This window comes from Talpa europaea (genome assembly GCF_964194135.1).
Source record: "Talpa europaea genome assembly, chromosome: 6".
Classification (NCBI taxonomy): Eukaryota; Metazoa; Chordata; class Mammalia; order Eulipotyphla; family Talpidae; genus Talpa; species Talpa europaea.
The window spans coordinates 89,371,052-89,386,294 of record NC_140072.1 but is presented as its reverse complement, the minus strand read 5'-3'; the positions used below and the strand labels follow the sequence as shown (position 1 = coordinate 89,386,294).

Below are 15,243 nucleotides of genomic sequence, written 5' to 3'. Positions count from 1 at the left end.
CACTGGTGTAAGATGGTATCTCATGGTAGTTTTGATTTGCATTTCCCTGATTGCAAGTGATGTTGAACATTTTTTCATATGCCTGTTGGCCATTTGCATTTCCTCTTCAGAGAAGTTTCTTTTTAGCTCTTCTGCCCATTTTTTGACTGGATTATTTTCTTTGTTGTTGTTGAGTCTCATCAGCTCTTTGCAGATTTTTGTGATCAGTCATTAGTGTTGTGTGCAAAAATGTTCTCCCAGTCGGTGGGGTTTCTCTTTGTTTTGGTTATTGTCTCTTTTGCTGTGCAGAACTCTTTAATTTGATGTAGTCCCAGCTGTTTATCTTTGCCTTCACTATCACTGCTTTGGGTGATGTGTCTGTAAAGATGTCTTTGATGTGCAAATCACGTAGTGTTTCGCCTATATTTCCTTCTTTGTATTTTATGGTTTCAGGTCTTATGTCTAATTCTTTAATCCATTTTGAGTTGATTTTTGTGTATGGTGTGAGGTAGTGGTCAAGCTTCATTCTTTTGCATGTAGCGACCCAGTTTTCCCAGCACCATTTATTGAACAAACTTTCTTTGCTCCAATGCATAGTCTTTGCTCCTTTGTCAAAGATTAGTTGACCATAGATCTGTGGGTTTATTTCTGGATTTTCTATTCAATTCCATTGGTCTGTATGTCTGTTCTTGTTCCAATACCATGCAGTTTTGATGATTATGGCTTTGTAGTATAGTTTGAAGTCTGGGAGTGTGATGCCTCCATTCCCTTCTTTTTTTTTCAGAAGAGTTTTGGCTATTCAGGGTTTTTTGTGATTCCATATGAATTTCATCAATAATTATTCTATTTCTTTGAAGAATGACATTGAAATTTTGATTGGAATAGCATTGAATCTGTATATTGCTTTTGGTAGGATGGCCATTTTAATGTTTATTCTTCCAAGCCATGAGCAGGGGATGTCTTTCCACTTCTTTGTGTCTTCTTCTATTTCTTTTAACAGTGTTTTATAGTTTTCTTTGTATAGGTCCTTTACCTCTTTTCATACCTAAGAAAATTAACCAGAGTTCTTTGATATCACCTAATGTCCAATATTCAAATTGCCATATCATTTTTAAGATGTATTTTTAATTACAGTTTTTTTTAATAAAAGTAACGTTTTTAACCATTATTATAAACATATCTATTTTGATTAATATAATTCAAGCCATGGTCTTTTAAGAGGTGGTTTGTTCAAATCAAGATTCAAACAAGACCCATACCTTATGTTCTGTCTTCTTTAGTCATCCTGCCCATATTCCATTGACTTGTCTTATCAATTGGCTCATAGAAGACAGGAACTCACCCTGTCATTCTCAGGTATACATAGCTCATGGATTTTTAGTTATTGGGTACAAAATCTCTGACCAAGAGCCTGCCACAGGTAGGGAATTTTAAGAAAGCTTCTAGAGTGAGTACTCAGAAAAAAAATCCTCCTTAGACATCTTAATCATGTAACATCTCAACAGGAGACATATCTTGCATGTGTGTTGAGAAAGGGTGACATGACAGAATTTCTGTTCTATTTGTACAAGGTATTGGTGGATCTTCCTTTTCATTCTGACAAACTCCATCTAGGTTTCCATCTTCATTATTTTTCTCATGATAGGTGTAGTGGTCTTTAATTTGCATAGCTCCTCCAACAATCTTTTTTTAACCCATCCTCCACAACAGCATCAGATAAACATTTTTTCCAGAAACCTGCTACCTCCCAGCTGTCCTGTAAATAAAGTCCAAAGTCATTGGTTTGCCATTTAAGACCTTAATTCTAAAAACAAGAATCCACATCTACATTTTTATAGGACTTAATAGTTTAAGTTTTTCGTATATATTCTTGTTTAACTGTGTCATTCATACAAAGACTGTATTGTGAAACTGATAGGTTCAGTACAATAATTATTAAGTAAGCACAGTTGTTTAATTACCCCAGGCACTATGCTACATACTTAGAAAAATGGCAAGACCAAGTGCTGTTGTTGAGAACTTTATAGTTCTTTCCTGAAGGCGAAGTTTGAACATATAGATGGAGATGTATTGGAGAGGATAAGAGAACAAGGGGACACAGAGGTTCATTTTTTTTAATATTTTATTTCATATAATTCTTTTTTATAGAGGCATGTTTTATTTATTTGTTTGTTTGTTTGTTTATACATGCACTGGGTACAGTCAGAAGCGCGGGAGGGTGAGAGAATTCACCAGAGCCAGAGGGGAGAGCAGAGCAGGCAGACTGACGAAGTACACTGCAGAGGGAGCAGCGGGCGGCAGGAGAGGTCTGTGCGCCATGAGGGACCCTCCTCCGGTGGCCGGGGAGCAGCCGGGGATCAAACCGGTGCCACAGAGGCCGCGGGCAGCTTCGCAACCCAGCGCTCAACCGCTGCACCACCGGGGAGGCCCTCATGTAATTCTTACATCATTTTTAATCTTTGCACAATGTATGCATTTTCATTATGATTATATTCCCCATACAATTGCACTCCCCCTTATTTTGACTCTAGTCCTTCCTCTCCCCATCCCTCCTTCTCCCCCCCCCACCCCACCCTGTAGTGTGTCTCTGGTTTATAGTTGCTTGTTGATTTTGATTTTTACTTTATATGGATTAGTCTTTTTCCTGGTCTCTTATTTAAGTTTTCTAAATTCCTGCTATGAGTGCGACCATCCGGTATTTTTCTTTTTCTTTCTGACTTATTTCGCTGAGCATGATCCCTTCTAGCTCTATTCATGTTGCTGCAAACTGCAAGTGTTTATCTTTTTTGTTTGCTGAGTAATATTCCATTGTGTATATGTACCACATCTTCTTCATCCAGTGTGGAGATTTCTTGACCTACTAAACATAGAGCTTCCATATAATCCAGCAATTCCACTCCTAGGTATTTACCCAAATGACACAGAAACATCAATTCCAAAGGGCACCGGCATGCCTATGTTTATAGAAGCACTATTTACAATAGCTAAGCTATGGAAACAACCCAAATGCCCAAAAATAGATGACTGGATCAAGACAAGGAGATTCTTAACAGTTGCCTCCATGCTCCTTCCACATATTCCCTTTGCCTAGGTTCCTCATAGAATCCTAGCTATCCCTTAAGATATGGATCAAATTCCATATTCTGCAATAATTTCCTAGTGGATGGCCCAGAACAGGAGATGATGCCTCTGTCCTTCACGAAGCCCAGCACAGAATTTTATGAAAGGCAGATTCTCAATGCATAGTTTTTTTATTATTTCTTAATGTTTTCACAAACCGTAAGTTGATAGCTAGGAATAAATATGGGCTTCCTTGTGTATCTACCTGGAGTATAGTTAGTTTCCAGTCTCAGAAACATAGATGGAAAACTAGACAAGAAGTGGAGGTTTAACTGAAAGGGTCAGGATTATTTGTAAAGCTTTCCTCTACAGAGAAGGTAGACTCTCACTAACTCATATTCTGGGAAGGCAAGCATTGCTTTTAAGTATTTGAATTATGAGAGTTTTAAGTCAGTGATCTCTTCATTGTTATTTTTATTACAGTCATAGAGTACTGGGACTAGAAAGGACAACCTGGCCTAACCTCTTTAAGAATAGCAAGTTTGGAAAACCAAAGTTATGTTAGTGCAAGTTCCTGCCCCAAGGTTCTCTCTGTGTTTTGCCTGTAGAGCATTAACTTAGTTGGAATTAATTTGCTTATCCATTTTACTATAGGCAAATGGAATTAAAAATAATTTGTCCACAGGAATAATTGTTCCCTTTTGCTTTCCTGTATTTACATCTGAAATATCAGGGTATGTAGTGTTGGCCTAATTCGGGGGGGGGGGGCGGATTGGAAATGCAAATTATTCAGCCCTACCCCAGACCCACTGAGTCAGTCAGGTGGGGCCAAGCCTTCTAGGTGGATCTAATGTGCAAAGATCCTAGCACCATTGAATCACCTTGTAAATCAAATCTTTTTCAAGATTAACATACAAAAAAAGAAAAATACAAAGCCTCATCCAACTTATCATAAATTTTAAGTTATTAGATGAAAATTAATTTTGGCTCCATAAAATGAGCAGAAAATACAATATAAAGGAGGAGGAAATAAGAGTAGGAAGAGAAGATGGTTAGTATGGTATTCGTGAATGTGAGCAGTTTGTCTGTTTTGTTGGGCAAGTAAAGGAAGTTGAAATTCAGGCTTATCCTGCCTCTAGCAGGTTATTTGATCTCCTTTTGGTGAGAAAGACTTTGAAATGTCAATGTAACCTCATCTTCCTTTGCTCAAAGATCTTGGCAGACCTTCTTTCAGGCTCTGATGGCAGTACCTACGTCAAAAATAGGGGGATATCCATGTAATTGCATTTAAACAAATGACAGATTTATAAAAGAATCATTCAAGTGTCACTGTCATTTCTCTAAGATAAAATACTGGAAGACAAAGGAGAAGGGAAAACATGGCAACAACTTGAGACTAATGTTCTCTTCATTAAACTACTTAACTCTCTCTGAGGTAGCCAACAAAGTGGGGAGTGAGCGCTATGGACTCTGATGGAGGATTGTGGGTGTCTTGGTGGTGGGTGTGGTGTGGTAACAACATCTGGAGAAGGTGATTTTGTACCTCTAAGTCACATACAATGTTGTTAACCAAGGTTACCTCACTAAAAAAGAATTTTTGTTTGTTTGTTCGAGAAGTCACAGATTGAAGTACACAGAGAACTGTGATTTCAAGTTCATTTGCTCCTTGTTAGGATAACAACCAGCTCAAAGTCATGTCATCGTTATATCTAGGAAAGAATCATCTCTAGAACTTTCTGTATTGTATAATTAATCAGATTTTTGTGGGTCCTCAATTCTTGTCTCTTTTTGTACTCTGCCTTTCTCAAAGATTCATTCAAGTTCAAGAGAAATCTACCAGGAGGGACCTCTGTGGCTGGAGGTTATATCAGTCTTTCTAGAAAATAACCAGTTATACTAATATATAGGAAACTTTATTTTCCAAGTCACATTTTTATTTTATTTTGTCATTCCTTGAAGTCTCTGAATTAGCTTATGCAGGACAAAACCTGTAGACAAAGGGACTTAGTTTATTCGGTCTAAGAAGCAGCTGGTCTGTTTTAAATGACAGTGTGATACAGGAAGCTCACAAGATGTTGTCTGATACACATGTGTTCAGATTTTGAATAGACAACTCCATGCCTCTGGAAAGTCACTTAAGCTCTGTGAACCTACATGGTCTTACCAGGTAAGGGGGTTTGTTTGGCCTTGTAGGGTAAGAACTAGGGTTATTAATTATTCTAGAACTATCGAGTGGGCCTGAACTGTGAAGGAAGACAGTTTAAGAACTATGTGATTATGAGAATTAAATAGTGTCAGAGAAAGGACGAATATATTTAATCAACAAAAGTTGGGGCAATATGTCACATTATCAGAATTTTATAGAAAGAATTTAACATGCCACTGAATATATATTTTCTTCCAAGGCAAAAGTTATTTCTGAGTATTTTTACCTGGTAGTCTTTTCTTGACCTAGTTTGCAATATATAAAATTATTTAGCTATTACACATCTCTTTGTTATCAAATGTTTTCCTGTTGCTCTGTTTCTTTCTACTCCAATATTTTCTGTTTCTTAATGATATTTTTCAGAGGAAAATAATTCTTCCTATCATATCTGAAGGTTTTTTCACCCATTTTATCCCCTTATTTATTATGATGACTTTTAGTGTCTCTGGTCATTTTGACTATTTGCAGCACCTTTTAAAACACTATTACTGTAGCACCCTCATAAATGCATTAGTGGACAATTTGTTATTGTTCTATATACAGTGTGACATGTTCTCACAGTAGCTGCGTCATTCTCGATTTGTTATGTTTTAAGAAATGTTCCTGTAATACCAGTAAACAAAATTAGTCTTATGGGAAAAGAGGGGTTGTAGAGGAAAACATGGTTACTAAAGGGGTTTGCCCTCAGAATCTACAAAATGAATGAGGCACTGGGAACTGGCAGAAAGAATAACATATCCAACTGTGAACAAAGAAACCTAATACGTTTGCTCCTGTTAGGAAAGATAAGGCTACGATAATCTCCAGAAAGTGAAGTGGTTTCAGCTGACCTTTGCAGGAGCACCTACTTTGAACAATTACCACATATAAACTCTGGGGCACTTTTTAAAAAAAAAGTAAGCCATTTTTATTTCCAATGCTTAGAATCAAATTTCAAAAATGATACCATCGAGTATTTTGAAAAACTAGCTCTGTGGTCATTTCTTTGCAAACTGGTGAATAAGAATGGGAAAGATGTCCCTCTTTTCTAAGTCATATACTTTGTGAAGGGAGGCAGAGCAGCTTTGTGTTTGATGCACATTTTGAATCATGCTCTTTACAGGCTGGTTGATATTCGTATTTCCAACCAGAACTGACACAGATACAGGCAAGCCAATGCAATGGATCAAAAAAGCAGATGCTGTCTAAGCCAAGTGTGTCTGGATTTTCTTAGACACCAAGAATGCATACAAGTTATATTCCTCTCACAGAGTTCCAAACTATAACATCTGAATGCCTCTGGCCATAAAAAGAAGAGCAGGTTCCACTGCCACTCACTGTTTCCTCTTTCTTTAAGAGTATATTGAATTCTGACATATTGTGTGTGTGTGTGTGTGTATGCACATGGGCATAAGAATTTGTGACCCTGCTTCAGTAAACTAAACTACTTGAGGGCAGGAACTATATATTCTGCTCACTGCTATTTTCCAGTGCCTAGAACAGTGCCTGAAATCTAGGTACTGATAAATTCTAATTAAATTGAATGAGTGAATTAATGAATGATAGCCTATAATCAGCGATGGTCTTAATTTCTCTGCATGTTTAACTGAGAAAACCAATTGCCATTTTTAGCCTTGGGGTACCTATATGAAGAAAGTCTCATTATAGCATTTCCTTTACTTTCAGTGTCATAATAAAAATGTATCAACTACAAGATGTGGGGGTGTTTGTATTGCTGCTGCAATTAGGGTTAGTAATTCTGAAAATGTTAGTAACTTAGGCTAATTATACAGAAGGTCTTAGCCAGCTAAGAGCAGTCTACCTAAAAATTTCACTAGTGAATGAAATTGGGGGGGTGGTGGAAATCATGTTTCAAACTTGTAGTCAAAAATAGATCTAATAAAGAGGAAATTAATGGGCATCAAAGGCCTAAAACAGATTTCTTACAGATTAAGGATTGGACCCTGGATGAAATAAGAAATAGGAACCCAATGTAAGAGAGAAAATGCCTCTTGAAATTATGCAGTAGAAACAAACTGATAGAGAATTTGGAATAAAAACAATAAAATAACATCAACACAAAAGAAGGCAATGAAGAGATATTAGAACATGTTCAATCCAAGATTAAGATATAAATGATAAAATATAAAGAGAAAGCAAATTTCAAAAAGATTCAATGATTAGAGACCTAATTAATACCTGAAAGTGATACCTTTCTCTTGTGAACCCCACTTTAGCTCCCCACCTATCCCCAGAAGCACTGGCCCCATAAGAGTTACACCCTTCCCTTGCAATTTTCTCTTTATAGACTGTTGTGAACTTGAAACTAGACCATTGATCTTAATGGTGTTTAGATTAGAGCAAACGCATCCTGAGAGAGTCTGATGATTTTTTTTAATGATAATGTTCTAATGTTTAGACTAGTTTAGACTTTGTGACTCAATTTTAACTATCATGAAACATGTATTTCCTGGTTCTCAATTACATTGTCACAAAATGTAGAGTCAGGACCTGGACACAGTGCAGGTTTTCTGATCCAGCAGACTGGGTAAAGGAGGAGTCAGAGTCCTCAGTGGCTTTTGCAGGCTTTTATTGGGATTTACCCAGTACACGGCAGGCAGGGGTGCTGGGGGGCCGGGAGGCTGGCAGTCCTCCCAGTCCCCATCAAGTCTTCACTCTATCTGGGCTCTCCGGCCTTCTCTGCTTCTGCTTCTGCTTCTGCTTCTCTCGCTTCTCTCTCGGCTTCTCTTTCAGCTTCTCCTGCTTCTTTCTCGGCTTCTACTGGCGTCCCCATCTCAGCCCAGGTGAATCCCATCTACCTATGCCCACACCCTATTCCAGGTGCCCGCCATCAGGCATGCATTCAGGACTGCAAGGATCCATCATCTCTCCTGATGGCGGGAGGGCAGAAAAGCCTGACATTTTTCCTTACCCTACACAAAATAACTGAGCTACTGAAAGGTTCCATGTCATGGATTTGCTTTTGAAAATTATTCTGAGAAAAGGCTAGGATTTGTTATGAATTAATTATGGTAGGATGAAGAAGGATTGCTGAAACTTGGCAGTGGATCTAGTTCAAGGACACTCACCCCATTCACTGCTACCAAATCTCCATCGGCCCAGCAGATCTGTTTGAAACCAGAATGATGGGTGCCCCACCCTTGCATCATTTTCAGCTCTGGCACAGTGTTCTGTTGGGTTAGGATAGTTCCAGCTCACTAATGCTGTGCACACAGACTTAGGTACTCACAGGATGTCTGGCTTAGAAGTACCGGTACATACACTTTTTATGATAGTAGTGAATTGGTGCTTTGGCCCTTTAAATGGAAGACTTACCTGAGAGGCATTCTAGTATCTGGACTTCAGATATCTAGTTTAAAATGAAGCTTTTCAGGAAGACTTCTAAAGTTCGCTCTTACAAAATTCCTACTATAGTTATAACTTTTAGGCTCCTGAGTCTTATAATTATGGATCTGGTCTTTCCACTATGTATTACGTCAACCTGAGTATTGCAGTCAACTAGAAATGGATTAAATCCTGTGGAAAACTGGTGATGATAAAAAGTTGTCTTCCACGTAGACTTTTTGGTTTGTATTACAGTCTCCAGTTCTGTGGCATGATGCCCGTGATACATCAGGAAGGTATCTTGTGGAGATCCTGTCTTTATGTAAGTTGAAGTTGGGAAGCTTCCTGCTTCTACTAGGTGCCAGCACTGAAAAAAATTACCTGGCAAAGCAAAGGAGTGACAGAGACTTCATCTGCATCACCTGATTTGAATATACCCCTTTAGCATAAATAGTACCTTTTAATAAGCTGTTGATGTACCATTTAATTAATGACTTCATCACAAATACTTCACCCTATTACTTTAAAGACTGACTACTGATTTTTTTCATAGAGCTCCCTCCCTGTGAATCACTTTATGATGTACAATGATTAAGTAAGGTGCTATTGTAGTTAGTTAAGTAGATTTATTGAGTATTGTCCGTGTGGAGAACTCTGTGAAATCTGGGATACTTCAACCTTGTTGGGGAACTTTTAGGGGATACATTTAAAATCAATTGTTCAGTTATAGGACTAACCCTAGGCAAGACCACATGACCAATTGATAATTATGTCACTTGACAATAATCTATTGAGTCTTCCTTAGATAATATAAAATGTATAAGACAAAACAAAATGCCAAACAGCATAAGTTAAATGTTTGAATTTTTTTTTAAAGATTTATTTATTTATTTATACAAGCACTGGGTACAGTCAGAAGCACGGGAGGGTGAGAGAATTCACCAGAGTCAGAGGGGAGAGCAGAGCAGGCAGACTGACAAAGCACACTCCTGAGGGGAGCAGAGGGTGGCAGGAGAGGTCTGCGTGCCATGTGGGACCCTCACCTGGCGGCCGGGGATCGAACTGGTGCTGCAGAGGCTGCGGGCAGCTTCGCAACCCAGTGTTCAACCACTCCACCACCGGGGAGGCCCAAATGTTTGAATCTTGTAATATAAACATATTGGTAAGGACTGGCCTCGTGGATGTGGATTTTATGGATATGAAACTAGAAGTGGTTCTAAAAAGATAGAAGGATTAGATAAGCAAAGAAGAATGGAAAGGAGCAGTGGAAGAGAAAGAAGGAAGTGCACACAGGGAAAGGTGTGATCTGGGCTAGCCAGAGCATCAGCATATCTTGGCCATAGAGTGGAGCAAACTACTGAAGATGGTCAAAACCAGGCCATTGTGTCTGAGGCTTGATGATGATAATTGAGAACCATAGAAGTTTTTTCATAGAAAGATCTTATGATTAGAGACATGCTAAAGAAAGATTGATCTGGTGTGCAAATTGGATGAAATAAAGAGAGCAAAGGGCTGCTATAGTATTCTAGCCATTGTTTTCCAAGGGCCTATACCAGGATGGAGCTAGTGGGAATAAAGAGGAAGTGAAATTATTATTTCACCTGTTATTTCATCTAATATTTCATCTAGTTCATCCGTTATTTCATCTATTATGACACGTTTTATTTTATATTTATAACTTGAGAAGTTGCATTCTTAAGCTTTAGTGGTAGTTGAGATGTGAGTAGACCCTCCAGATGTAAGAGATCCTTCAATTGTACCTTAGATTAAATGAATTAAAGAGAAAGGGCTATGAGGGAAGGGAGGAAAGATGAGAAGGAATCTGTAATGTAACATTGAGAATATATATGTATTCAATAATATAAATAAAATTTTGGCATGGTTCCCTCAGAATTTTCCTTAGATTAGTTAGAAGGTAAATGAAACCTTAAATGTATCTGTAGTTTGAAGAACATTTATGCCAGAAAGAAAAAGAAAAATACTGGATGGTTTCACTCATAGCAGGAATTTAGAAAACCTAAATAAGGGACCTGGAAAAAACCTAATTCTAATAAAGTAAAAATCAAAATCAACAAGCAACTATAAACCAGAGACACACTATGGGGAGCTGGGGGGAGGAGGGAGTAGGATCAAAACAAGGGGGAGTGGGAATTGTATGGGGACTATAACCAAGATGAAAATGCATACATTGTGCAAAAATGAAAAATGATGTAAAAAATGTATAAAGTAAAATTTAAAAATATATTTAAAAAATTAAAAAAAAAGAACATTTAGGGGCCTCCCTGGTGGCACAAGGGGTTAAGTCTCAGCACTATGAAGCTATCGGCAGCCACTGCAGCACATATTTGAGGTCGATCCCCTGCCAGGGAGCTAACCCACATGCTGCTCCCCTCAGCAATATATTTCAGTAGATCTGACTGTTCTGCTCCCCACTCTGTCTCTGGTGAATCCTCTTACACACACACACACACACACACACACACACACACATATCCCATCCCACACCTCTGGCCTATGTCCTAGCTCTTGTATGCATAAATAAATAAATCTTTAAAAAAAAGAAAGTAAAAAAAAAGAAGAACATTTAGCTTTCAAGGAGACCTTTGTGCCTCCTTTATTATTGAAGACATACCACCATACTCTTCACACCCAGTGTCCAATTGGGGAATCCCTTTTTTTCTCCTCTTCCTTGGTCTCTGTATCTGATCACCCAAAACTGTTTAAGACTGCATTTAAAAGTCTTCCATATCCTGTCCTCAGCATTCCTGATGCCTCTTTCCTTAGCCAATTTACTCTTAGATTACTTTCTTTGGATATTGATAATTGATCACCTTAAGTTCTTAGGTGGAAGGAGGTAGCACATGTTAGAATTGAGTAGTCAAAGTACAGTAAAAAGTAGAGAAATGAAATTAACATTTATGAATAAGTTTTTTGTAACTACTTGAAATAGTCATCTGAATCTGTTGCATATAGAACATAAGCCTGATGGTTGCTTGCAAGATCTACTCTAAGTAGGGAATCAGCACATTATACATAGGAAGAGCAGGGGTATCCTGGCACCTACATAGGGCACTGCATGATTCTTTCATCTTTCAAGAAGAGCATCCTGTTCTGGAGTGAAAACAGGACTTCTGAAAAGTGGTTCCTGGAGACTTCTAGAAGGGATAACCTCAAGGTCTTGTCCGTTATTATGATGAAGCACAGAAAGCAGAGAGCTCAGGGTCTTTAGGAAAGCCTAGACAAGAAATCACTTTTTTTTTTTTTGTATGTATACACACACACACATTTATTTTCTTACTCCATTTCCCTAAAAAAAGAAACCAAAAAGATCTTTAAATGTTGAGAATTTATCAGCTGTTTTATATATTTGCCACATAATTTGCCCAAAGCAATGTAGCAGCAAAAATTATTTCAGTATTATTAAATATGGCGATAACACAAATATAATGCAATCAAAATAATTAAATTCTGCTAGCATTCTAAAGAGTTAGTCCAGGTTAGGATATTAAGTGCAGCATTCTTGATGATTCATAAACTTATATATGGTTTATTCCAGCAAATCTAAATATTTATAATCTTGGTTTTGGCCAGTAAGAATATCCATTCTATTTTGCAGCTTCTCCAGTTGGCAACGGTTATATCAAACCTCCAGTTCCACCTGTTTCTGGCACACAACGGGAGAAAGGGCCGCCAACCATGTTACCCATCAATGTGGACCCAGACAGCAAGCCAGGGGAATATGTCCTCAAAAGTTTATTTGTCAACTTCACTACTCAGGCTGAGCGTAAGATTCGCATTATTATGGCAGAACCTCTGGTGAGTATGTGCATGAGACCTACATTTTAAATTCATCTTTAGATTGAATATTGCAGATTTCACCACTCTGTGAAAGACTGGACTGTTTTTCTCCTAACTTCTAAAGGTGCTTTTGAAACGATAGGTAATATTTAAAGATAATAGTTAAGTTTCCTAATTTAAGGGGGAAAAAATTGAGCGTTGAGGACGTCAGAATAATCCTCAGCAAATCAACTCAGTAGCACTCCATGGCTGCATTCAGGACTAAGGAGTATAACTTAACAATTAGAAGAACTAATAACAACAACAAAAAAATTATGCTCAGAGTCTGCTTTATGTTTATATTTTAGTCAAAATCTTGTCCTATTTTTTTTAAATAATGAGAAAAAATGTCATCATTATTCTTCAAGTGACTATCTGAACTTGCAGTTTGAGAGCCTAGGATCTCAGTGATGCATTGTTTGAGGAAGACTTTTTGTGAGTTGGTGAAAACATCACTTTGATTTCTGAAAATTGGAAGACAGGAAATTCTTGCCTCACTTACCTTTAGATCCCTTGTTAGGCAGATAATGCCCTGAGACATCAGTATCTTTCTTTGTAGGTGATTCTGTGCTTCAGCCTTATGTTAATTCTCTAACAAGGGCTCTGAAGACAGGCTGTTGAATCTCAAAAGGACAGTCAGGAAGGAAGTCCAATTGGTAGATTCATATTACTTGTTTTCTGACCTTGGCGGGGCCACACACAATAAGAGAAAGGAAAGGAATGCAGCATGACGCAGCTCTCTCTGTGAAGCAAGGCTTTGTACCTCCTGTGAGGATTCTGGGGCCCTGAGAAGACATTTTGAGGTTTGCTTTATGTCATCATAGCTTAAAATAATTAAATGTAATATTATTAAGCCCACAGCACAAATCTCTAAAAATATGTAACAGATGATGCACATCATCTGTTACAAATGACCTTTACAAGAATCTCAATTAAAGTTTTGGGAATCAGAATTCAAGATTTTTTAAATGTGTAGGTACCTGAAAATTACATAATTTGAATTAAAGTTTTTAGATCAATGGAGGTTATCTTTATGAATTATAACCTCTTATTAAAGAAAATGTCTCTTGGTTTTACAGTTTAAATCATTTAAATTAAAGTTTAGTACTGAACCTTTTTTCTATTTACTCAGGTTTTAATGTTTCTTTTGCTCTTACCACTGAGAATAACTAATCTTTCTGGAGTTCTTACTCAACACCAGGCACTGTGCTTCGCTTTTCTCCTTTGATCTTTACAATGACCTCAGGGAGGTAGTATTTTTATCGTAATTTACAGATGAGGAAAACTGGCACAAGTATGGTAAAGTAGTACAGGAACCCGTTTAACATCGGGGTTGCTCTATAACAGCCTGAGATCATACAGTGTTGGTGTTGATTTGATTTCAAACTGGATGACTTCAGAGCTCACCTCTGAGCCACTCCACCCTCTATTAACGGTCTTTGCCCAGCCATACTCATGTAACAACATATAGGGTAAGTAAAGTATCAGGCTTTTCTACCCTCCTGCCATTAGGATTGATGATGGAACCCTGTGGTCCTGAATGCATGCCTGATGGCGGGTACCTAGAGTAGGGTGTAGGCATGCACAGGTGAGTGCACCTGGGCTGAGAGACTGGGCTTATAAGGGCGGCATCACAGGGACACCAGAGGAACAGCAGACTAGAAGAGAGAGAAGCAGAGGACGTGAGAGAACGCTTGAGAGCCCAGGAAGAGTGAAGATTCGCTGGGGGCTAGGAGGCCTACCAGCCTCCTGCCCCCCCCACCCCGCACCCCTGCCTGCCATGTACTTGGTAGATCCCAATAAAACTCTGAAAAGCCACTGACGGCTCCAGGAGGACTCTTCTTCTTCACCTGTCTGCTCGGTTCACAGAGCTCCTGCTCTGTCCCCTTCTGCTGCTACACAACAGCATCTTCAGCTTTTTGAAACAAACCAATGCAGGGCTCTCCTACAACTTAAGTCAGTTAAAAATACGGTAACTAGGCGAGGTCTGCTTCGCCATGTGGGCCTGTTCTGTTCCCCACTCTGTCTCTGGTGAATCCTCTCACTGCCCCCCACCCCCGCATCTCTGGCCTGCACCCCAACTCTTCTATGCATAAATAAATAAATCTTAAAAAAAAAAAAATTCTGTAACCAAATTCCCACTGCCCACCCAAATCAGTGCTGTTCCTTGGAACTCTCTGAGTTCTTTGAGAGATGCTGAAGCAGCCCAGACTGCCTCTGGCTGGTGGAGGGTGGGAAGCTGCCTTGGCTTCAGAGGGTGTGGGAGAGTTTTAGGAAAGGGTGGTAAGGCATGGTGAATGGGAAAACAAAAACAATTTGGTAATGAGCTTGATGTCCTTTATTCAAGGGAAAGCAGTCCATGGATTGGCGGAGTACAGCACTTCACAAGTAGCGCAACACTTCTCCCAAAGGATTTGGGGCAGGAGTTGGTTTTATAGGGTGTTAGAAGACACAATACAGAAACTGGGCATGATTAGCTAGGAGATTTCCTTATTAGGCTAAGAGGTCCCATTTCCTAGGGTAAATTAAACTGGCTAAAGCTGGGTTGGAGGACTGTGATTGGTGTTTGTTAGATTCCCTTGACAGATGTTTCTCATCAGAAAGGATTGAGTTGGATTGGATTTGTGATGTGGGTCAGGCCACTGGAGGAGCCTCCATTTTGTGGATCCCCACAGACAAATTACCTTTAACAGGCACAATGGAAAGTCATTTCAGTCCTTATCAGCAGAAATGTCCAAAAATGGCAAGTCAGGGCTCTGAGGTTGTGTATCACGGTGAAGGTTTCTGAGGAACTAAAAAGTCATACAATAGTTAGGAGATGCTTAGAAGGTTAGCTC

General features: G+C 38.8%; 1 protein-coding gene across 2 annotated transcripts in view; it reads left to right on the top strand.

Annotated features, from left to right (window-relative positions):
- FRY (FRY microtubule binding protein) overlaps window positions 1-15,243 on the top strand; it is a gene marked incomplete at both ends in the record, with an annotated part of 249,052 nt that overhangs the window by 31,103 nt on the left and 202,706 nt on the right. For both annotated transcript variants that reach the window (XM_084236045.1, XM_084236046.1), the window contains one exon: window positions 12,186-12,385. In XM_084236045.1, coding sequence (XP_084092171.1) covers window positions 12,186-12,385 — 200 coding nt within the window. The remainder of the gene's footprint in view (window positions 1-12,185; window positions 12,386-15,243) is intronic.